This window comes from Grammomys surdaster, unplaced genomic scaffold (genome assembly GCF_004785775.1).
Source record: "Grammomys surdaster isolate TR1022 unplaced genomic scaffold, NIH_TR_1.0 363, whole genome shotgun sequence".
Taxonomy (NCBI): Eukaryota; Metazoa; Chordata; class Mammalia; order Rodentia; family Muridae; genus Grammomys; species Grammomys surdaster.
Window position 1 is genome coordinate 10,623,500 of NW_021604782.1, and position 22,212 is coordinate 10,645,711.

At 47.3% G+C, this 22,212-nt stretch overlaps 1 protein-coding gene across 1 annotated transcript in view; it reads left to right on the forward strand.

Moving 5' to 3' along the window:
* The first annotated feature begins 3,201 nt into the window (after nucleotides 1–3,201).
* Nucleotides 3,202–22,212, forward strand: part of Znf618 (zinc finger protein 618) — a 71,563-nt gene continuing 52,552 nt past the window's right edge. Inside the window, exons 1-2 of the mRNA XM_028779912.1 lie at nucleotides 3,202–3,243; nucleotides 20,901–21,157. Coding sequence (XP_028635745.1) covers nucleotides 20,992–21,157 — 166 coding nt within the window. The 5' untranslated portion in view covers nucleotides 3,202–3,243; nucleotides 20,901–20,991. The remainder of the gene's footprint in view (nucleotides 3,244–20,900; nucleotides 21,158–22,212) is intronic.

Below are 22,212 nucleotides of genomic sequence, written 5' to 3' on the forward strand. Positions count from 1 at the left end.
GGGATGAGGAATGGAGGGAGCTGGGAACGAGGGTGGGGTACCAGAGAGGGGCTGGAGGGCCGCCATGCCTGCCCCCAGCCAGCAAGAATGAGGAGGAGTCTTGCCCATGGGCCCGTCTCCTCTATATCTCATTGGTGGTAGAGGTTGGGTCAACTCAACATAGACAGGCAGAGGTGGCACAGGAGTGGGGGAGGGTGAGCTTTACCCTCTGAGCCTGCCTCTGTTATGACCCTTAGAGAGTGTCAGTTTACAGGAAGCCTGCCTGAGGTTCACAGTAGGACACCGACAGAACCAGGGTGTGAGAAGCCAAAGGGAGGGGTCCTTTTGGAGCATGTAGTTTCTTAGCAAAGGACGACAGGTGACCACAACAGTCACATTATCTAAATTGTCACATCTTGGGCCCTACCTGAGCTTGATGCTAAACTGTAATTGGTGTCATCTGGGCCGTGAGAGGTAGTCTTGGGGTTGTGGTGGTCTGGTAGAACCTATTGAGCTGCCCCCATGAACAAGGGATTCCGGGCAGTCCAGGCTGGTTCTGCAGCTTGTGCAGACCATCCCGCTTTCCCGAGCCTTGGTTTCCTAGACCCAGTAAGTGTTGGCCTCTGGGACTGCTGATGGTTATCCTTGTCCAGTCCAGACTAAACATGTTCACATACGTGACCTCATTTATATCAGTCTCATGTCAGTCACAAAAGCTGTGCTTACCATGTGCTGCTGCGATAGTGACATGTTGTCTTGGAGAAACTCCCCCCCCCCCACCGTGTCCATTGTCCATCCATCTTCATCCTTTCCCAGCACTAGTACATGACCATGAATGGGAGAGCATTCCCCAGTCGAGATAGTCCTTTAGCAGCTCTGGTACCTGGTGCCAGCCAGCATCCTCCACCCAACCTGGCCCCATTCTCTGCAAGGACTTGTTTCAACAACAGTTTGAATAGTTCAATTAGCGGTGACTTCCAGCTGTATGAAGCCACGAGTCAGTGACAGAGAAACAGCTGAAGACTGTCACATGTGCCCAAGCAGAGCATCCACCGTCCCTTCCTGCTGCACACTCACTGTGTTGGACCTGGCCAGCCTGGCATACAATCGTGATGGGAAGGACTAGAGGGATGGCTCCGAATTTAAGAGAAAGTACTGCTCTTGTAGAGGACCAGAGTTTGGTTCCCAGCACCCACAGAGGGCACCCAACAACTACCTGTAACTCCAGCTCCAGGAAATCTAACACCTTCTGACCTCAACAGGCACCTGGATACATGTGGTGCACATAAATTCATGTAGATATACACACACATAAACAGAAATAATAAATCTTTTTAAAATTGTGTAGAAAAACACAATGTTAAAATTGTATGTGAAATATTATAAATCCGTACTCAGAGATCAGCCAGAAAGGCAAGAGATTATTTGGAATTTTACTATTTTTTTAAAACCTCCCAGGATCAAAAATCTTCTGCTTTGTAGGACCTGAACACAAAAGTGGCCTTGTATCAAGTCTGAGAAATTGGGTGTAGGGAAGAGGCTGTAGTTGATCCATTGCTTACATGAAATGGCAGACCTCTTTCTACTTTGTTTCTTCTGAAATCACAAGCTGTCACTCTTTCCATACCATATATATATGTAGCACCTTTCCTGTCTTTAAACCGTCTGTGTTTGACTGTATGTGGTGATTGGGAACTCTACTTGGCTCTTCCAAAACATTGGCAGAGGACAAAAGATTCTGGGGCTGAGAAGGGTAGCTTCTAGAGTGTCCTTGGTCTGGACACACAGCTGTGGGACTTTGGGTAAACAAAGTCTTTGAGCCTTTGAGTTGGGACCCACTGTGAGCATTACAGGGGAGGAGAGACATCTGTGCCCTGCACTGGCATTCACTGAGTAGTAGCTAAGAAGAGCCTATAGGGACACTCACAGGGACCAAGCAGATGCTGGATCTGAGGTGAGAGGGAGGAATGGGCTCTGTGGAGAAGCAGGAATGTTACCACTACTTGCCTGCTATGGACTGAATGTCATTACTGGATTACCTGGTGTTTTGGTTTGATTTGGTTTTAAGAGAACCTGGGAACATGGGCTTTAGGGGATGAGAAACTTTTATTGACGGTTTGTTCAAATCAAACCCAGCCTTGTGGTTTTCCGAGGTTGTAACCTCCCATAAGCACATATCAAAAGGCAGCTGATGTTTTTACTTTAGGTCCTTGGCTCTTCATCCACAACTCCGAAGTTTAGAAAGCTAGAATACAAAAAGATTGTGACCTTTGAGCAGTAGAACTTGATCTGAGAGGGGGGAGGTTGTCACTCAGGAGTGCATGCAGGATGGCTGTGTGTGTGTTTTATCCCAGAAATAGTAGGTGCACCACAGACCTCGCCAGGAGTGTTTGAAAATGTGGGCATGTTCAGTGGGACACTGGGGGCAAATGTTCTTGCACTTCAGACATGTTCTCCTCGAATTACTATGGTTGCCAGTATTTTGAGATAGCCAAGAAGAACAGCACCTGTAGCCAGTGGGAGGAGGAGCTTGGTGCTGTTCACCTTCCTGTAGCCTCCTTTGGTCTCTGTGCCAAAGTCTTCCTGAGTCCTGAACTAGTGATGACCTCAGGACATTGTCAGTCAGGCCTCCTAAGACTAGAGGAAGCTCCCAGGGCCATAGTCTCTCCGTTTGAACCAGAATTTTCTGATTTGTGAAAATTTCATTTGGTCAGCTTTGTCTCCCCATCCCCCTCACCCCTAAATAAAAAGATTAAGAGCTGGCCCTCTCTTGCTTTCCTCTGCTCATAGGGTTGGGGGACAGAATATTTTAACATAATGGGATTTTTCCCCTCCGGTTGGTAGGAATAAATCTGCAGCCACTGTTTTATTGGAAATCCCAGCTGAAAATAAAAACAGAGCAATTCAATCTCAGATTTAACTAGTTACTTACTTCTCGCTGCATCCCCAGGGCATGTGGCTGCTGCTTCGTGTTGGCAGTGGGGGCTTGTGTTGGCAGTGGGCTCCCCACTGGATTTAAAGGGCCAAGCAGCTATGAGTAGGCAGGTGTCTTGACTCCCTTTTGCTGCTGGGGACAGGATCTGTTGCCTGGAGGGATGGAGCAGTCTGTGGCCTTGACTTTCTGAAGACTATTCTGTGGGCACCATCCAGGGTGGTAGTGGTACCCAAAACCTGTATCTTCTGCAGTGACTGATGGAGGTGTTCTGGGTTTCTTTTGCAGGTGGACGGAGCCAGTACACCTGGAAAGAAAAGTGCTGTTAACAGGTACATCCCTTGCCACACCACACCCCTCCCTGTCCCGGGTCTTGGAAAGAAGAGGGGCACCCATGCATCCTTAATTATGGGCAGTTTTTCCCTTTCGCCCTCTGTGGGCATCTCTGACAACTTATTGGAGAACTTAGCCAGTGGCTGCTAAAGTTGGGGTGAACACAAGTGGGGAGCTTAGCAGATACAATGGCAACTTCAGGATACCCCAGAAATATGGCACTCCTGGGCCCACATACTTGGGCTTGGGTTTATTTTCCTGAACCCATCACTCCAAGGCTGTGGGCTTTCCATGTGCTGGACAAGGGGAGCGTCCTTACCCGTGAGGTTGGCAGGAGATGTGAGGGGAAGGTCAGAGGAGAGCTGGGTTGGTATTACCAGAGAAGGGAGAAAAGACATAAAGGCCAAAGCTGTGGTGTTGTCCAGTTGGCACTTGATAAGGTTAGCACTGGTGCTGCAACTGTGTCTTGGGTAAAGCTTGAGTGATCCTGTGACCTTTGAGGCCTTAGAGGCAGAAGAAAATAAACCACAGAAAAGAGAGGTGGCTCCCTGGCAATACAGTCAGGTTTCACCTGCTGGACTAGGTGGTCATATTTTGATTGCCACTCGGAAAAGTTGCCTGTGAGTCCCCAAACACCAGTTCTTTAAAATGTTGATGGTTTGGGGGACTGTAGGGGGAATAAAGAAGGCACGTTCTATGGCCAAATTCACCAGGAGAACACTGGAATTGACAATATTGACCAGATTTTCTTTTTAATTGCTGTGGGACATTTTAGTCTTAAATGTGTTTATGCACTTGCTTAGCTGGGGAAGAAAAGAGGAGAGAATGGATGATGATGTCATGTTTCTTAAACCTCATGAACCAAGGGACCCTTTTATTGAGATTCACCTACTTAGTGAATATTCCTTGGAACACCCTTTGGAAATCCTTGGGAGGTATGCTCTTTGAGCTGAAAGGCAATAGGTTCAACTTTGTTTCTGCAGCCTTTTGCATGGTGAATTGAGCATCATAACACCAGGCCAAAGGTCCCTTTAACCCCTGTGACCTCGTAGGGTCAGGTAGATATTTTACACAATATGAGAGCCAGGTAAGTGAGGTGATGCAGGAGCAGGGTGTATAGGCTAGAATGGGGGAGAGATTTTTTTTAAATTTATGTTTCTATGATAAAATATTCTGACAGAAACAGCTCAGAGGAGAGAGGGTTTATTTTAGCTCACAAACCAGGATGTAGTTGATTGTGGGAAGCCAGTGTATCAGTTTCCTGAAACAGCTGGTCAAGAGCAGGTGTGTGTGTGTGGGGGGAGGCAAGGGGATGAAAATACACATGCTTACTTACTCGCATATTTGTGCTTGGCTTGATGTCTGCACTTTTGTTCAGGACCCCCTGCTTAGGGAATGCTACTACCCACAGTGGGCTAGGTCTTACCATACAGTTAACTTAGAACCTTTCCCCACAGATGCATACCCACAGGCTAATCCAGAGTAGACAGTTCCTCAGTTGAGACTCTTATCAGGTCATTTTAGGTTGTGTCACCTTGACAATTGAAGAGCTCAGGTTGGTGGAGTTGCTCAGGCCAGGCCTGTAAACATTGGTGGTAACCATTGATGGTGAAACTTGTAGCCAGCAGTACCCAGGATATAGCTTCTCTTGGAACCTGGTAGTAGATTCTGTGTGTGAGACCTTGGCCTCCAAAACAGTGACTCCCTTAGCCTGAATGGTAGTTCTTGCAAGTGCTCTTGAATCAGAAGCTTGGGACTGGAAGGGTCCTGGGAATTTGTATAATCTACACTCTCACTGTGCATGTGGGGATACCAAGGCCATGGCAAGCAACTATTCTGCTCAGGGTTCTGAGAAGACTGAGTGGTTGTGTCAGACCTTAAACTTACCAGAGATGGTGCCTCCTCCTTTCCTACACTCAAGTGAGGGTGAAGTCAGCTGTTGCCACCTTCTTCCATGTCTGCCTTGTACCTTCTGTGGTAGGCCTTGTGCTGTGTGCTGTGTACTATGTGTTTTGATGGATCAAGGGGTAATTGATCCAGCCGGTTTGTGTGGCTTCTCTGGGCCAGGCACTGTTCTAAGTGCTGGGTCTGCAGCCATGCAGGGAAATGAAGCTCCATCCACACCGTCACTCCAATAGGGATGGTCACCCATGCTCATCTGATATATATCTAATCTAATGTAACCTTTCCTATCCAGAGCATATATCTGGGCCACTGTAACCAGAGCACATAGATGGGTTTCCCATAGTGCTAGGGGTGGTGGCTGCACATTGACTGCAGTCTCATGACTATAGTCAATGGAAGAGGCATGCAGAGATTGATTATTGATACGTACCCAGGGAAGGGTAGAGGAAGGGTTATGTGTGATATCTTTTCTGACCAGCCTGGGCTCTCTACCACATATATTTAGGGACTGCACCCCTTATGAGGGATGTATTTGTATTATTCTGGGTTTTCTCTGTGAAAAAGGTAGAGGGATTGACTGTTCAGTTGGAAGAATGCAGGAAGTCCAGGCTGCCTCTGACTTCTCTGGGGTCTTTGCTTACTCTGCTTTCCTGCTTCTCCAAGTAGAGGGGCTCAGTTAAGAGTTCAGTAGCCATTTAGGGGTTAGGGTTGTTGTCTAGTGGGTAGTTGGGCCTGGTGGTCTAGACATATCACTCAAGCTTGGAAGGCTGAGAGACAGAAGAATTATGAGTTTAAGGTCTACTTGGGTTGCAGAAAGTTCGGGGCTAGCCTCAATAACTTAGCGAGACTCTATTTCAAAAGAGAAAAAGACAGGAAAAAGGGTAAGGGTTCCTGGGTAAGTATTATGATTCTGTGATTGGAACCAACTGTATCCTCTAAATCAGTGGTTCTCAACTTTCCTAATGCTGTGACCCTTTAATACAGTGCCTCATGTTGTGATGACCCAACCACATAATTATTCTTGTTGCTATTTTCTAACTGTAGTCTTGCTACTGTTATGAATTGTGACCTAAATATCCATGTTTTCTGATGATCTTAGGCGACCCCTGTGAAAGGGTCCTTTGACCCTGAAGAGGGTTGCGACCCACAGGTTGAGAACCGCTGCTCTAAATGACCATACAGCGAGGCTGTTGAGAAGCTTAGTGTCCCCAGGATTGACTGGCATGTTGAAGCATCACTTTAGCTAGTTTCTCTAGAGAATGTGATCCTGGTCAGATAGGGTGTGGTGGACACCGGAACATTTGAGCTCACTGGGCTGGTTTCAGATGGAAAATGAAGATTTGAAAGTCTTCTCCCGAAAATCAAGATTGAGTCTAGAGAGCCATGGGTAGAAATTACCTCGAAGGATGGATAGCCCATGCTCCCAGTCTGTCAGGGTGCCCTTCTGTTGTTCCAAGTGCCCTTTCATCCCCACACCCTCCTTTTGGCCTAGAGTACACAATTGTGTTATTTTTCATGAGGGGCTCTGGCTAACCCTCAAAACCAACAGCATGGGCTGCTAAGGAATTAGCAGTTAAATTGAGGGGGACAAGGAGAAGCAGAATTTCCAGTGTTAAGGAACAGGCAAGTGTGGTTTGCAGTACTTCCCTGCAACTGAAGCTGGGCGGCTTTTACAAGTCCAGTGATCCAACACTCGGGCAAATGTTGATCTGATGTGCAGATTGCTATACATGGACCACCACAGCAGCTAGACTCGTACTTCCACAGCTGCCAAATGCTGCTTGTTTCAAGGGGAAGAGGGCCTTAACTGCAAAGTTCTAGAGGAATTGCAGTCTTCCTAATTAAGCAGATGCAGACAGGTCTAAGCGTGCTGTCTTGAGGAACTGAGCCCATCTGGCCTGTGGAAGGTTTTTCAGGGTGGAAAGATCCTAGTGATCTAGTCAAACCCTCTGGGCAGCTAGAGATAGGAGAGGATCGGCCACTCACTGCATACTTTTAATGTGGCAGGTACACAGGGTCCTGAAGATGGGAAAGCCAGGTCTCTCTCTCATCCATCCATCCATCCATCCATCCATCCATCCATCCATCCATCCATCCCATAAGATACTAAGTGCCTAGGCTCTGATAATACTGCAGTGTGCACAACAGACTGCAGGCCCTGTCCTTGAGAAGTTGGGGTTCTAGTGGCATAAAGATGTAAAGTATCTGCTTGTGGGATCTAATGAGTGTTATGGCAGAAAGATCAGGGAGGGTGGCAGGGAAACCAAGAGAGGCTGAAGCCTCTTCAGTCTGGGTGCTTAGTCATGAAAGACATCACCTGGGAGGTGACACTTGATCAAGCAATGAAAGAGACCAAACCTGGCAGTTTTTTGAGGGAAGTGTAGTTTAGCCAGAGAGAACTACAGGTACCAGGCCCTGCGGCTGGGGCATGTCCTTTGCATTGGTGTAACATTAAAGAGAGCAGTGTGCCTGCCTAGTCCCTCAGACGCCATTATTAAGACTTCAGCCATTACAGCGCTCGACATCAGGAGCCGCTAGAACGTTTGAGGAGGGGTGATGTGATATTTGATTTGAAAAGGATCATTCTGCCTTTAAGTGGGGAGGGGTACAGGGCAAGATGTTATAAGAGCTACTGCCGTATAAAGAACTAGTGTCCCCGAGTGCCAGCATCCACAGTAGATCCTAGAAGGAAGCTCTACAGACACCAGAGGACAACTGTAAGAAGGAATTAAGACTTTATAGAGTATGTAAAATAAAATGTACAACAATGACGTAAATGACAGTAAGGAGAAGGAATAACCTGTTAAATATTGCTTGAATATAGTCTGTGGTGAGCGACCTGTAATATAAATCACAGAGAAATTCTATCATTAGTTTTCTTATTGCTGTGACCAAACACCTGACAAGAAGCAACGTAAGAAGAAAAGGTTATTTTGACTCATGATTTGAAGGTATAGTTTATCAGGAAAGAAAAGGCAATGTTGGCAGAAATCGTTTCAGGTTCAGACCGTCAGGGCTATAGAAGTTAGGCATTGAGGTAACACAGGATAGATTTATATTTTGAACTCTGAGGTCACTGACTGAGAGAAGCCTCCTGTTTGGTCCTGGGACAGTCCCAGACTGGGCTGTCATGTCTGCATGGTCCCCTCTCCCTGACCTTGGCATTCCCTGCTTGCTTGCTTGCTTGCTTGCTTGCTTATACATTTTCTCTGTCCTTGCTCTAGCCAGGTGAAGGCCACTCTATATAGAGTCTACCTGGGTCTAGATCCTGGTGTTACCACCTCCTGCTTGTTACCTGCCTTCTGCATATTGGTGCATTTTGTGTTCCTCATCTGTACAATGGAGGTTGTGTCAGTTCCTCACCTCAGTGTGCTAAGCTGTGTATGCCTTCTGCACAACACCTAGCTGCAGCAGGTGAACAGTGAGCATCTACTTTTGTAGGTGTTTAGTCCCGTGCTGGCTTGGGTAGGGGAGAGGGTGAGGTTGGAGCTTGATTGCTGAGGGCCCCTTGGGATCTGGTCACTGTGTCTTGACATTATACGTACCTTCTTTTCTCCTCAAAGCACCTACTGTGGTGGTGCTTAGTCTCCTCCTTCAGAGCCAGTTGGAGATGTCCAAGATCACCCAGTGAGAGTAAATGGCTTTGGGCTTAGTGGAATCTTATCCTGAAAGTCAAGGCCTTTTACCAGTAGCCTCTGTAATCACGACCACGTGTGTGAGCCTGCATAACCATTCTTTAAAGAGTGGTTCTTGTTAGCATGCTGTTTTTTTTTTTTTTCAGTAAAATAAAGGTTGCCCAAGACAAACCTATTTCATTAGCACTGACCTTTTCCAGTGACCTTCAGCTGTCACTAGAGAAAGGCAACTTTGTGGATGGACGGGATTCCCTGAGCACTGGCTTGCTTCAGTCAGAGGCTTCTGCCTCTGGCTCCAGGCTTATGGTAGAGCTTAGTGACAGAGCTTGGATTTGATGCCCAGGAATGGCCCTTCTCCCTCTGCCAGACTCCAGGCAGTGTGGGTCCTGTACCCGCTCATATACTAGGTCAACTCTAACGTTTGTGCTCTTGCTCCAAGGAACTGGTTGCTTTTCCAGTAGGCAGAGTTTACTCTTTGCTTAATCAGTTACTGTTAAGCCTAGGCTGTAAGTAGAATAGATTCTCTCAGTTTTCATATACAACTCTTGCTGTCCACTGGAGACAGAGAAAAGCACAACCTCTCTCAGAGGTATCAGAATCCACCAGTCACTTTCACTAAAGGCCATTTGAGTTTAGGGTAACTCTGCATAGAGAAATGATCAGGGTTTCCTGGGAATTTTGCTTGAGTCTCTATCCTGCATCCCCTTATGTGTGCACCTTAAGGGTGGGGAGGGGGTTCTTCCTGGGACCTTGACTCTGCTGATGGGAGAAGATGAACCCTTACTCAGCTGAAACGTGCTCATAACGCCATTCAAAGCACAGTGGTTAAGGAGGTCCCCCTACTCCATAGCTACCTTCTGTTTTCTTCCTGTCTGTTTCTCTTGCAGTGTGTCCCTAGTCTCTGCCTCATCTTTGCTGCTGGCTGGAGGGCAGCCATGCTCACCACTCCATTTGTTTTTATTGGGGCTGAAAATTCCTCGGGTCCCTTCATGTAGAAAGCGTTCCACTGATGGGCTGAGGCTGGCCTTCATTTTCATAGTCTGAGCAAAAGTCACATTTTGTCTCCTTTGTAGGGACTAGAGAAAATGACTACTTGTTGAATCTCTGATATGGACAGATGCCTGTGTGGGATAGGGGATGTCCAGGACTCCCACCCACCCCAAGGATACTGAATCCTATGAAACTCAGGTCCCCTCTGTAAAGTGTGTTGTATATGCTTGTAACCTCTGCATATTCTTCCATATTCTTTGAATTGCCTATGGGTTATTTATAACTAGTACAGATAAATGTCCTGTGGTTGCTAGACTGTACAGCTTAGGGAGTAATGTCAAGGGATAAAACTCTGTCCATGCTCAACACACACACACACACACACACACTCTCTCTCTCTCTCTCTCTCTCTCTCTCTCTCTCTCTCTCTCTCTCTCTCTTACTTTAGTGCTTAGATGCAGTATGAACATGGAGCCTAAGAAGACAGAGCCAGCTGTATGCAGTAGCTTACTGAGCACCTCACACACACACCTGTCCTTTAATCTTCTGAACTGTTTTAGTGGTCAGCATTACCATTCCTGATGAGACACAAAGAGAGGTGCTGTGGACAGGCTAGAAAATCTAGCATTAGCTGGCTGTGTATCTAGCTTTTGGTCCTCTGGGCCCTCCTGAGGATGATAGCAGGGCAGAGTCTCTTGTAGGTCTGAGAGCTGAATCCTTGAGCTGGGTGCTCCCTGGAGAGTGCTGCACTTAGAGATGGCTAGGTACAACAGATGCTGGGTGTCACCTGCTGGTTTTACAGTCTGGCTGGGGACTGAGGAGGAGACACAGCAGAGGGAAGGACTACAGAGCATCTACTAGCATGGGACTGAAGGGAGGGAGCAGCGATCCTGTGAGGATGTCTCCCTCTGTCCATCCTAGGAAGAAGTGGGCAGCAGGGGAGGAGGAGGAGAGTTACTGAGTCAGAGCCTAGTCAGGAAATAAGGTGAGTGGGCAGAAAGAGAATATTGATTCTGGCTTTGAGCCCTGCATGAAAACTGCCCATAGAGGACCTGCCCTCTGGGGTCTATCTGAGCCTGTGTGTCCTGCAGCAAGTCTGTGTAGGGCAGACTCCTGCATGGCTTCTACTCCCCATCTGCCTAGTCAGAGGATGCTCTGTGGGCACTACTGTCTGGAGCTGTGGTCTCATTAGGTGTGAGAGCAAGGTACAGAACACATTTGGGACAGCTTACAGACAATATTGCCAGGCCCAGTGGCAAAAGAAGGCCACATACTTACTTAAAATGCTACAAATACTAATCCTGTGTAATAATCAGGTCTGGACCAGCCTCCCATGTGCCCCAGTGCCCATGAAGTAAGTTCCCAGCTTTAATCAAAACACCCCAGTAGCTGAATCTTGGCATATGTGACTTGACAGGGTCTCTTGCTATTCCCCACATTAGTTTTCAATTAACCAGGGAATTTTCTCTTAATATTTAAATCTTTATTCTGTCTCTCTGAGCGGCAATATTACTCAGTGTTGTGGCTGACTGACACCGTGCATTGAAGAAAATTAAGTGCCTAGGAATTATCTCAAAGTAATGATGTATTTATGCATTGTAGGTTATTTTGAGTTTCTAGAATGTTAAGAGTTGTTTAATACGTTAATAGTTCTAATCTATTAATTTAATCTTTTCTTCTTGACTATTTATTAAAATATATCAGCCATATATGACAGGAATGGAACCATAGACAATTTGGAGGGTTGTTGATGGGCAGGCAAGGGAGCAAGGATTGGAAACGGGCAGACCAGCAAGCACAGGCCCCTGGCTGGTCCCCTGCCCCTCCAGAGCCTCACTCCAGAGTCCTTATCACCCTCCCAGTCTCTCAGTAAGAAGCCAGTCTCTTAGCTGTATGTCCAAAGAACACATTGTAGTAAGCAGCCACTTGAGCAGCATCAGGGAGATTTAGAGGTTGGCAGTGGGGACCACGCCTGAGTCGCTTTCTCTGTAGAAGAGAGAACCCCACCACTCTTCACTCGGTGTCAGACTTGCGCAGCTACTGTGTCTAGTGGATTCTCCAGGATTCTTAAGAAGGCAGCTGAAGATGAGATCCAGTCACTGTTTGGAGTTCCTGATTAGAGTTCCACGTGTGATAATTCAGCCAACAGGTATTTTACCATCCTCTCTTCCTATGAGACGTGAAAACTAAACCTATCCAAATAGTTAGAAACCTCCGCATTGGAGCAAGGCAGACCCAGGTAGTGTCTTCTCTCTGTCATTAGGAAGTTGTCAATGCAGAAGTCATGTTGGTATTTCTGTCCCTGCCTTCTTACCTGGAATGCAGAAAATGCCTGCCTTGTAAGGTGCCGTGCGGTATAGTGGGAGCAGCTGTCCAGTTGTGAAGTGCCACAGCTGGACACACATCATAGACATCAAAAGGGCTTGGTCTTGTCAGAGGCTATGGGTGCTACCATTGACTTTCCCAGTGAGCAGGCTTAGATAGCATCTGCAATGTGCAGTGAATCAGCGAGACCAAGTTCCGTCTTCTTGTAGCTCACATTCTAGTTGGAGAAGCAAAAGAGGTAGACAAAGAAATGATAGGTAATGTTAGGGGAAATACTCAGAAGCAATAAATGAGCTTTGAACCTAGAAGTGACTCGACCTGTATCGTCAGTGTCAGCATCACTCTGTCTGTCTGTCAAATGTACATCTATCTCAGTGCAATGGAGAGGAGAGAAACTGCTGAGAAGAGGTTGTAGCCTGAAAGGGGGCGTAGCTCCAGGTGGAGGCATGGCTCAGGTTGTAAGGGGAGTTTCGGGGCACACTTTGCAGGTGGACTTGATGGAATTCAGGCCTGTTGGTTGGGATGAGGGAAAGAGAAGTTAAAGATGATTCTGATGTCCAGGCAAGAGGTGCTGGAGGGTGGCATCTCTGTCTGTTAGTCAGCTCGGGGAGGGCTGCAGTTACAGGAGTGTCTTACACCCAGTGCCACGAGAAGAGCTTGTGAGGCAGGACTGCCCCAAACAGCTGCTCAGCTTGCTGTTTCATTTGAGATAGCTATTAGGAGGTGCAGAGTAGGAGTCAAATAGGTGCTTACATAAGTCAAACAGTGGGGCGCAGCCCCAAGCTCGAGGTGTCAACCTGAGCTTTATCATCGGAGAGCTAATATATTAAAAAGTGTGAAAGCTGGAAGCAGATATGGCCATGTATACCTAGAATACTCTTGCAGGTGGAGGCTGAGAGAGGTTCATGATTTCAAGGTCAGCCTGGGCTACGTAGTAGGCTCTTGTCTGAGACAGGCAAGCAAACAAAGAATTGGGGGTCACAAAGAGTACATGGATAAGCATAGAGAGGTCCCAAGACTGTTCCTTGAAGGCATGGTACTGTATAGAGGTCTGGAGAGATGAGAATTCCACAAAACACACAGGCGTGGCCAGATGAGTTAGCATAGAGTTGTGGAAAGAGCTGGGTAGGGGAGAGAGGCTGAAGAAAGATAGCATGTTGGGTGGAGACTGGGAGGGAATAGTAGAGGTTACTGGGCCTCAGAAAAGCAGCCCTGGTGATGCAGTGGAGACCAGGGACCTGTAGTCTGATAAAGTGTTGCCAAGGGCAGGGTCTGTGATAATTCACTGACAGGAAACAGTCAAGGGACTTAAGTCATCAGTGGGAGGGCAGCTAGGTAGGGAGTGGTGGACTTGATCTGAGGTCAGCCTCTGCAGTGGGTCACAGGCCCGGGAAGGTTTGCAGTGTGTTTCAGTTCATTTCAAATCCCTGCGTCTGTATTTTCTGGAGAGAATAAACACAGTTGGAGTCATAGCAAGACACTGTTTGCATGCTGCAAGGGAGGGCTTTTTCCTCTTGCCATCAACACCATCTTAAAGAGCACCAGGGTAAATGGCACCTTCGGAAGAAGTAGGGTGATCCTCTGGCTGAGTTTAGAGGCACAGGTGAACACACAGCTTTCTGCTTATAACAAGAGATACACCTGCGCATACAGAGTTCACTTCTGTATGGGCTTTAGGCATCTCCAGGTAGAGAAACTGAACCCCAGAAGCCTGACATGGTATCATTGTGCTGATGGACCCAGCCACTCAGAAGGTTGAGGCTGAAGAGTCAGTTGAGCTCAGGTATGTGATATTGGCCTAGGCAGCATAGTGAGACCCTATCTCAAAAGGTAAAAAGGGTTGAAAAACAGTCCCATGGAGTCAACCACAGAAGCTGGGCTCAAGTCCAGGGAGTTGACGACTCCATTTACTGGGACTGGGTAGAACTTCGTATGTTAGCATTTTTTGGTGGAATGTTAGAGACATTGTGCCTAAGAACAACATTGTCTGGCTCAGGCACCCAGGGTCCCCTGGGACTTGTCCTCCACCATTCCCAGAAAATTGCACACCTTTGGCCTTGAATCTGCTTGACGTTGTTCTCTTAGGCCTTGGGGTTTGTGATAACTGAACAACAACGGTAGAAGCCAGATTGTTTTTCTAGTAGATTGGTCATCATTAAGAATTTTATGACCTTGGGTGTGTCCTTTATCTACCTGCATGCAGTGAAGTGCTGCTGTGTGCTGGAGCTTGTGCCGGAGCTAGCCCTCTTCTGTGCATTGGGCTCCCTATCTGGCAGCAGGACTTGGAAACTCAGGTGGGTGGGTGAGTAAGACTCAGAGGAGGAAGATGGTTTCTGGGGTCTCATGCAGAGTGTCTGGGCACAGGAGACTGGCTACATGCCTAGGACAGTGACCAGGAACAAGATGAGTGAGGGCTGGGGGGAGGGGAGAGTCAAGTTCACACAGACTCTGCTGCTTGGAGCCATTGCTTCAGAATGATTTCTCTGTAGTGTGGTTTGTGGCCTAGCCAACAAGTTACAGTAGTCCCCCTTGCCACCCCCTCCCTTGCTTGTGGTTTCTCTTTCTGTGGTTTCAGAACTACATCAAAAAAAAAATTAAACAAAAAGTTCCAGAAATAAATAGCTTGTAAGTTTTTCGGTGACTTACTATTCTCCATGGTATTGTGAAATCTCATGCAGTCCTGGTATGCTCAGGATGCCAGTCAGTGAATCCGTACTGTGCATGTATGTATGTGTACATGTATGTGTATGCTATGTGTACGTGTATGGTATGTGTATGGTATGTTATGTGTTTGTGTATGCTATGGTATGGTATGTGTATGTATATGTATGTGCATGTGTGGTATGTTTATGGTATGTTTGTGTATGCTATGTGTATGGTATGTGTGTGTGTATGATATGTGTATAGTATGTATATGTGTATGGTGTATATGTGTATGGTATGTGTGTATGGTATGTGTATGATATGTGTATGTGTATGGTATGTGTGTGTGTATGGAATGTGTATGTATATGCCACCCACCTCTTCTCACTAGTAGCTATCTTGGTTCTTACCTCAGCTGTCTCCACTTCTGTTTGAGTAACTGTAATGTCACTCAATAATGTTTCCAAAGCACAGAAGTCATGATGATGCCAAAGAGGCCTGAGCACAGGCACAGTGGAAGGGCAGGGTGCCTTTGGTGCAGTGGGGTAGGGCTATGGGTCACATAGAAAGAGTGTCAGCACAGCCTAAACTTCAAACATATACAGTTAGGGAATCTTGAATACATCCTTTACAGGGAAGAAGGGCCATTTGCATCTTAGATTGGGTGGGTTAGAGCAGCAGAAGTTTATTCCTTCAAAATATTGAGCCAGAATTCAGAAATCGGAGGGCCAGCAGGCTAGCACACACTCTAGAGGTTTTGGGGGGAGGGGGTGTGTGCTATCTTCTTTTACAGGCAGCTGTCATTGTTCCTTGATTCATGGCCACATCTACCAGGATGTCAAATAGTTTCCTCCATTTCTCTGGGACCTCTTCTGTCTCAAATATCTGTGCTCTCAGCAACACTTGCTAATGCATATAGGACAAGTTCACCTCCAATATCCTTACATCTGAAAACATTCGTTCTTTCCAAATCAGCTCACATTCATACCAGAGGAGATAGCTCAGTGGATAAAGTGCTTGCCGTAGAACATGAGTACTGGGGTTTAGATCTCAAGTACTTACACAAAAGCCAGTGAGTGTGGTAGCATGCCTGTAACCCTAGCACTCACAGGAGAGACAGGAACAGAGAATCCTCTGAGCAAGCTGTTTAGCCAGGCAACCAATAGTTGCATGAGCTCTGGATTCAGGGAGAGACACTGTATCTGCAGATGAGGTATGGCCTCAGTAAAGTAGAGTGTGATCAAAGAAAATCCAGTGTCAGTGTCTTGCCTGTAACCAGCACCCCCAACACACACACACACACACACACACACAAGCCTATGTGTAAACATGCATACATACACATAATGTTAAAAGAAATAAAATCATGTCATACATTCTGAGGTTAGGATGTAAACATGTATTTAGGGGAAGCTTCAGTCTCCCTACTACAAGGAAGAAGTTCAAATATCTGTATGTCAAGCAACAAAACAAAGTTGTGTCTGTCTATTGAAAATGAAGGAAATGGAGTCTTGCTCAGGGCCATCCTCACATCCTAACCTCCTGGTTTCCGGGAGCCTTTGCCTAAGCCCTCAAGGACCACACTGGAAGAACCATTACCCAAGAGATGGGCAGTAGATGCTAGCACGTCCTTGGGTGGGAGACCCATTTGGCCTCTCTCCAGGCAGTCCATGCTCTCGGAGAGCAGGGAGAGCAGGGAGAGGAGGTACTTACTGAGAAATACCCTTTTAGTGCCCATCTTTGGATTTTATGTTGAAGTGTGACTCGGGTTAAATATAAAATTCACAGCATATCTTGAGCAACTATTTTGTAGTTATCTATATATAAATCTATTTTACAGCGACACAAATAGAATAGATTATGGAGTGTCAGCATGTAGATAGATTCCGAGTGCTTTTCCACTAATATACCTAATGATTCGTGCTGAGAATATTCAAGGGCTCCACTGTACATTTAAATGGATATAATTAAAATAATGAGCTCTATTTTAAAAAATGATATATGAAAAAAAATTTTTTTAAGAAGTTGGAAGGAGCTGCACCACTAATTCAAAGTGATCTAAGTACTTGTGTGATGCCGTTGTTATTAGGACACCCAATTAAATGTGGAGCAGCTGAGAAAAAGAGGCTGGGGCTTGTAAATCTCAGTGCAGAGTTGGGGAAGAGATGGGAGCTGCCTGTGTCTTTGGCACCACAAGTATTTAAGGAAGGCGAGCCCGTGGCTCTGTGCCCTACTGTCATGCCCACCTGTGTCGAGAGACACTGTTTCTCATCTCCGTCTTCCACGGTCTGAGTCAGGGGGGTCAGGCTGCACACACAGCTGCAGCTGGATTTCCAGAGCAAGCTTGGAATCATTTAGAATGTTGCAAGTGTGTGGGGGAGGGACTAAGTGTCTACCTGTCCTTGGGAGGAAGTCATTCGCTCTTCCTCACTCCAGAACCCGATGACTTGACTGGAGGTCCCAGGGGTCAGGAGATGTGGCCTCAAGACCTGAGTTGGCTCCATGCCCTGAGTCTCTCTGTGGTACATTTCTACCCAGGCTTATTGAAGATGGATATGGCTACCTTAAGCATGGGTCTATCTACTGTCCCAGTGGGCTCTTGTGGATCACAGCACACAAAAGTCTCAATGCCTGTTTACCAGGAGGCGAGCCTTCTCTTGATCATTAAACAAGTACAGTGTGTATGGAACATTTATCGTATGTTAGAGATACAGTGGTACTCGGGCTGCTCTTAGGGTGGAGGATTTGGTAAGTCATTAATGGACAAGACATTTTCAGATAGTAGCCAGGGCTCTGAAGAAAATAGAACAAGGTGATGGCTGAGAGGCTGGACAGTGGAGTCAGGTGTGCCAGGTGTGCCGAAAGGAATCTGTAAGCATTCTGGATAGCTTTGAGAGTCCCTTGTGGGAGGGAGATGTGTCTTCTGCAGAAGAGATATGCTCCATCATGCTGGGAAGGCTTCAAGGTGGCCAGTGTGACATCATGAACCAATGTCATTATCATGATAATAACTATTGGAAATTTGTATGGATATCCACTTCAGGCCAGTGCCCCAGTTGGACTCCTTATAGATGTCCCCACCTCTCTTTGTATCCAGGAAGGATCCTCACATAATAGACATGGAAATGAAGGCTCAGGGAAGGTTTTTTTGACCAACATTGCAGGGCATATGGGCAAACAGGTTAGAGTTACACAGTCTGTCTGACCCACAGCTGTAGCTGGTGTTAGCTACTTTGTAGGTTCTTCTTTCTTCCGCCCTTCTCTACCCTTTTCCTATCCTTTCAACCCCCTAACACTAGATGGGAGAGAGAACAAGATAGAAAGGAAAGGGGGAGATGTTGTCATTAGACTCCTTCCTGAGTTTGATCTTCGCTGTCAGGATATCTAATTTTTTCTTGTTTCTTATTTGCACATCACTACTTAACAGACCATGACCAATAACAACCAAAAGCAAACTACCAACAATCCACCAACCAACCCACCCACCTCTCGGGGACCTAGTAGTTATAAACCTTCTGAAAAGTCCCCAGAATTCCCAGCACCACACAGTCCCAGAAACTCTGCAGCTGGCAAAACCACACCCCTGCTAGAGCGTGTGGCAAATCATAGTCAGCTGCTGTGGACAATTTGATGCAGCCCCATATCCCAAACCTGAGATTAAAACGAAAACATACTCTTACGATACTTCTGTGTGTTTTTTACAGAACCCAAAACTCCAAACTTGTCACTACACACAGCACCTCTTGCCCCCACAGGGTGGCCTGGAACCAATGAGGACCTAATGATCCAGAAGGGACATGGGCGTCTGTTTAGGGTAGGTTGTGGGGCTGAAATTGAGAACATAGTGGAACAAGCTGGGGAGGAGACAGTGATACTCCTTCCTGTCCTGTTTCTGAGCTTCCAAACATTGGAGTGATTAGGACTTGTCCAGGCCTTTGACAGTTCCCTTTGGGTCTGAAAATGTGGTTCATGGCCACCTTTCATTAATCCTTCATTTCCGTCTCAGGAGCAGTTCAGGTTCTCATACCTAGATCCCAGCAGTGATGGCAAACCAAAGCCATGGAAACCCACGAGTTGCGTGCATTGTAGTTCACATGCTAGCATATGTGCTATGTAAGAGTCTTCCCTTGAGTCTTCCGTACCCTTTGTATTATAGTCTGGTTTCTGTTGGTGTGATAAAATACTCAAGGCTGCATAGTTTATAAAGAAAAGAGGTTTATTCGACTTAACACCTGTGGAAGAGCCAGCATGAGTTCAGCTCTGGTGAGGTCTCCTGGCAGATGGATGAATTCATAGTGACCTCATAGCAGGTCATTATTAATGGGCTAAGTGCTCTGCTAAATGTTTTCTGTGTGTACACTGATTAAATCTTATGTGACAACCCTATTACCTGTGCTTTGCAGATGAGGAGACCCAGGCTTCGAGGTGAGGTGATGGGTTCAAGTTTCACATTAGGGAAGTAACAGAGGTCTTCGTGCTACTTTCCTTGTATGGTGGGAACAGACAGCCTGGGTGGTTAATGGAACTCAAGGCGTAGTGTTTTACAAAGCTGGAGACTTGAAGCCAAGTCAGGGGTCAGATGGCTTGGGCCCTGGGGAGGGGCAACTGTCAAGCTTGTAGACAACCACTGTGTTCTCTATTGGCAAGAATAACTTTTGGACATTTATTTATTTATCTTGGAGCAAGGGCATGTCATAAAGTGTGTGGAGGTCAGAGTGCAACCTATGGGAATCGATTTTCCCCTTCCACTCTGTGGGTCACAGGGATGACACTCAGGTCATCGGGCTTCACCAAATTGCCCTTTCTGGCTGAGCCTTCTTGTGGCCCAAGAATGCCTATTATAAAGTCACTAATCTCATCATGAAGGCTCCACCGTGGTGATCTCATTCAGCCCTAATTACCTCCCTATCATTCTGGCCCCAGAAACAGCCGTGATTGTGGTTTGGATATTAATGCCTGAATTTGGGGATGGGTGGGCACAGCTTGGTCCAGAGTACCTCCCCAGTGGCCTTTCTCTGTGTTTCCCTTGTAAATAGGCCCTCAAGGATTCTCTCTTAGCTCAGCATCAACCTTTTCCCTCCCTGGGAGCAGATGCAGCTAGAGATCAGCTCATGCAGTGAAACCATTGCTCTTCAACTACTGGAGCTGCCAAGACCCAGAGAGCAGGGCTTTTATGGGTCCACACAGTGGGACCCAGTCCCACCCTGCCTCCCAGCTCTCCATGCCTTAACAGTGCTTGGCTTTGCTTGTCATGTGGCTGGACTTGAACATGCTTTGAGTCCAGGCTTCTCTGAGTGGATGAAAGGTCTGGGCATAGCCAGGAACTATCCCTGGCCCTGGAAAGAGATTTGATTTTTGCCCTGTGTCTCTGCCTTGTCCTCCTCACCTCCGAAAGAGAAGTCATGAGGATAATTCACCTACTGAAAGGATGTGGGGGCCATGGAAAATCATGTTGAAAGAGTCATGTGAGTGTGAAGCCAGAGCCCTGGCTATGCATGTTCTCCTGCACCTGCTTTTATGATCTAGGCAAGTCATGGCTCTGTTCCCACCTACAGAATGCACTCAGCTTCCTGCCCAACTCCATCTGACTTCAGTTCCTTGAGGGTGTTCTCAAATATTTGGAGAGCAGTCCTTTGCCAAACTCTTGGCTCCATGACACCCTCACCAGGATAGCCTCTTAAGACTGGAGTTTTCCCATTAAGAGTGAGAAGAGAAGAGCTCTGATGTGCTCTGTGGCCCTGCTGCCAAGAAACAGAAACAGCGCAAATACTTGGCGTGCTCCGAGCATACGGCTCAAGGTACTGCTCGCAGGCCAGAGCCCAGGCTGCCTGAGCCAGACCCTGCATCTATCAAGGCTCCCAGCTTAAAGTTGGACGGGAATACATCCCCAGTATCCAGAGGTGCCTTTTGAGGTCACTTGTAAGTCCCGTTGTGAAAGGTACAAACAAATGACAGGAGGTGAGCTGGGTACTCTGGAAGGCTTTAGACTTCACTTACCCAGATGTAAAATGGGGCTGCGTGAGGGACCAAGGAGCCTTCCTTTCCATTTAATAGACAGCCTTGTTGTGAGTCTCTACGGTGCTAAGGACTGGTGGGTTTCCCTGTGTGCCAGTGGGCAGTTCTGGGTCCCCCTCTGAATGGCCTCTCTTCTTTCCCAGGGAAAGCTTGAAGCACAATCAAAAGAGTAGCAAGGTGGAGGGCCCGGAGCCAGCGCCAGCTGAGGCCTCGCTGAGTGCTGAGCAGGGCACGATGACGGAGGTGAAGGTGAAAACAGAAGTACCAGACGACTACATACAGGAGTTCATCTGGCAGGGTGAGGCCAAGGAGGAGAAGGCAGGCGGCAAGGATGGCACTGGCGATGTGCCTGCCGAGATCTGCGTGGTGATTGGTGGCGTCCGCAACCAGCAGACCCTAGGTGAGTGCCCGAGTGAGATCCGCAACCAGGGTAGAAGTGTGTGGTCAGGAAAAAGGCTGGCATCTTTGAGAGAGAACTTCTGTGGCTTGCTCTGCCCCAGGGAGAAAGCAGAGCTCCTGTTTGGCTTTGTGTGGTGAGTTCTAACCTGGAGAGTTCACTTTCTGCCTGGTGTAACAAGACTCCATGGTTCTGTCAAGCTCTTGATATTTTTTAGATTGTCTGCTGGCCCAGTGAATCCATCACACTTGGAGGTCCCTAAGTAGGGAACCAGCACAAGCCCTTATTGCTTGCTTGGTATTCTGAATACATGTCTTGTCTGCCTTGTCCCTAGCCTGACTGGGGACTTTAGAGGAGGTTCTTTTTGATTAGTGATAGTTGTGTGCCTTCCTGTACCTGGAAGAGTCTAGTAGTAACCTGCTCTGTGGCTGAGTTCTTCCTTCAGCTTTCCAAGGAACTCCCCAAACTACTGCCAGATTCAAGGACTCGGATGGCCGTAAGGCCCTGATAGGCTTACTGAGCCTGCAGAACAGCAGGTGGGGACTGTGTCCAACTGCCCTACACTACAATGCTCGACAGCCTCTTGAGAGTCACTTCAAATGGTTCAAGTGGCTCAGCCCTGCCAGATCTCTGCGCAGATCCCGTGCCCAACATGTGAACATCTTGGTATGAATTCTTTTGGCTTTCAATATTGGCTCTTAGATTGGCTTTTGAAATCTGCCATAAAAAACATATTGATGGCTCAGCATATTGATGAGCCACAGCTTTGAATCCAAGAGCCAGTGAGACAAAGCCCTCTGTCCTTACCCTGCTACTGAGGTGCTTCCAAGTCTGGCTGCACAGGTATATGTCTATCCTCATTTTCCTCAATGTTTATCATGTCCAGAGTGTTCTTGGGCCTTCTTTTCCTTCCTCCATGTCCTTTTGTGGTCTAGGTCTGGCATGTCCCTCCTTCCTTCTATGCCCCTCTTCTTAACACAGTGTCCATCTGTCATCCTGTCTGGGCTTCCTGGGGGGGGGGGGGGGGGGGGGGGGGGGGGGGGCCGGGGGGGGGCGGC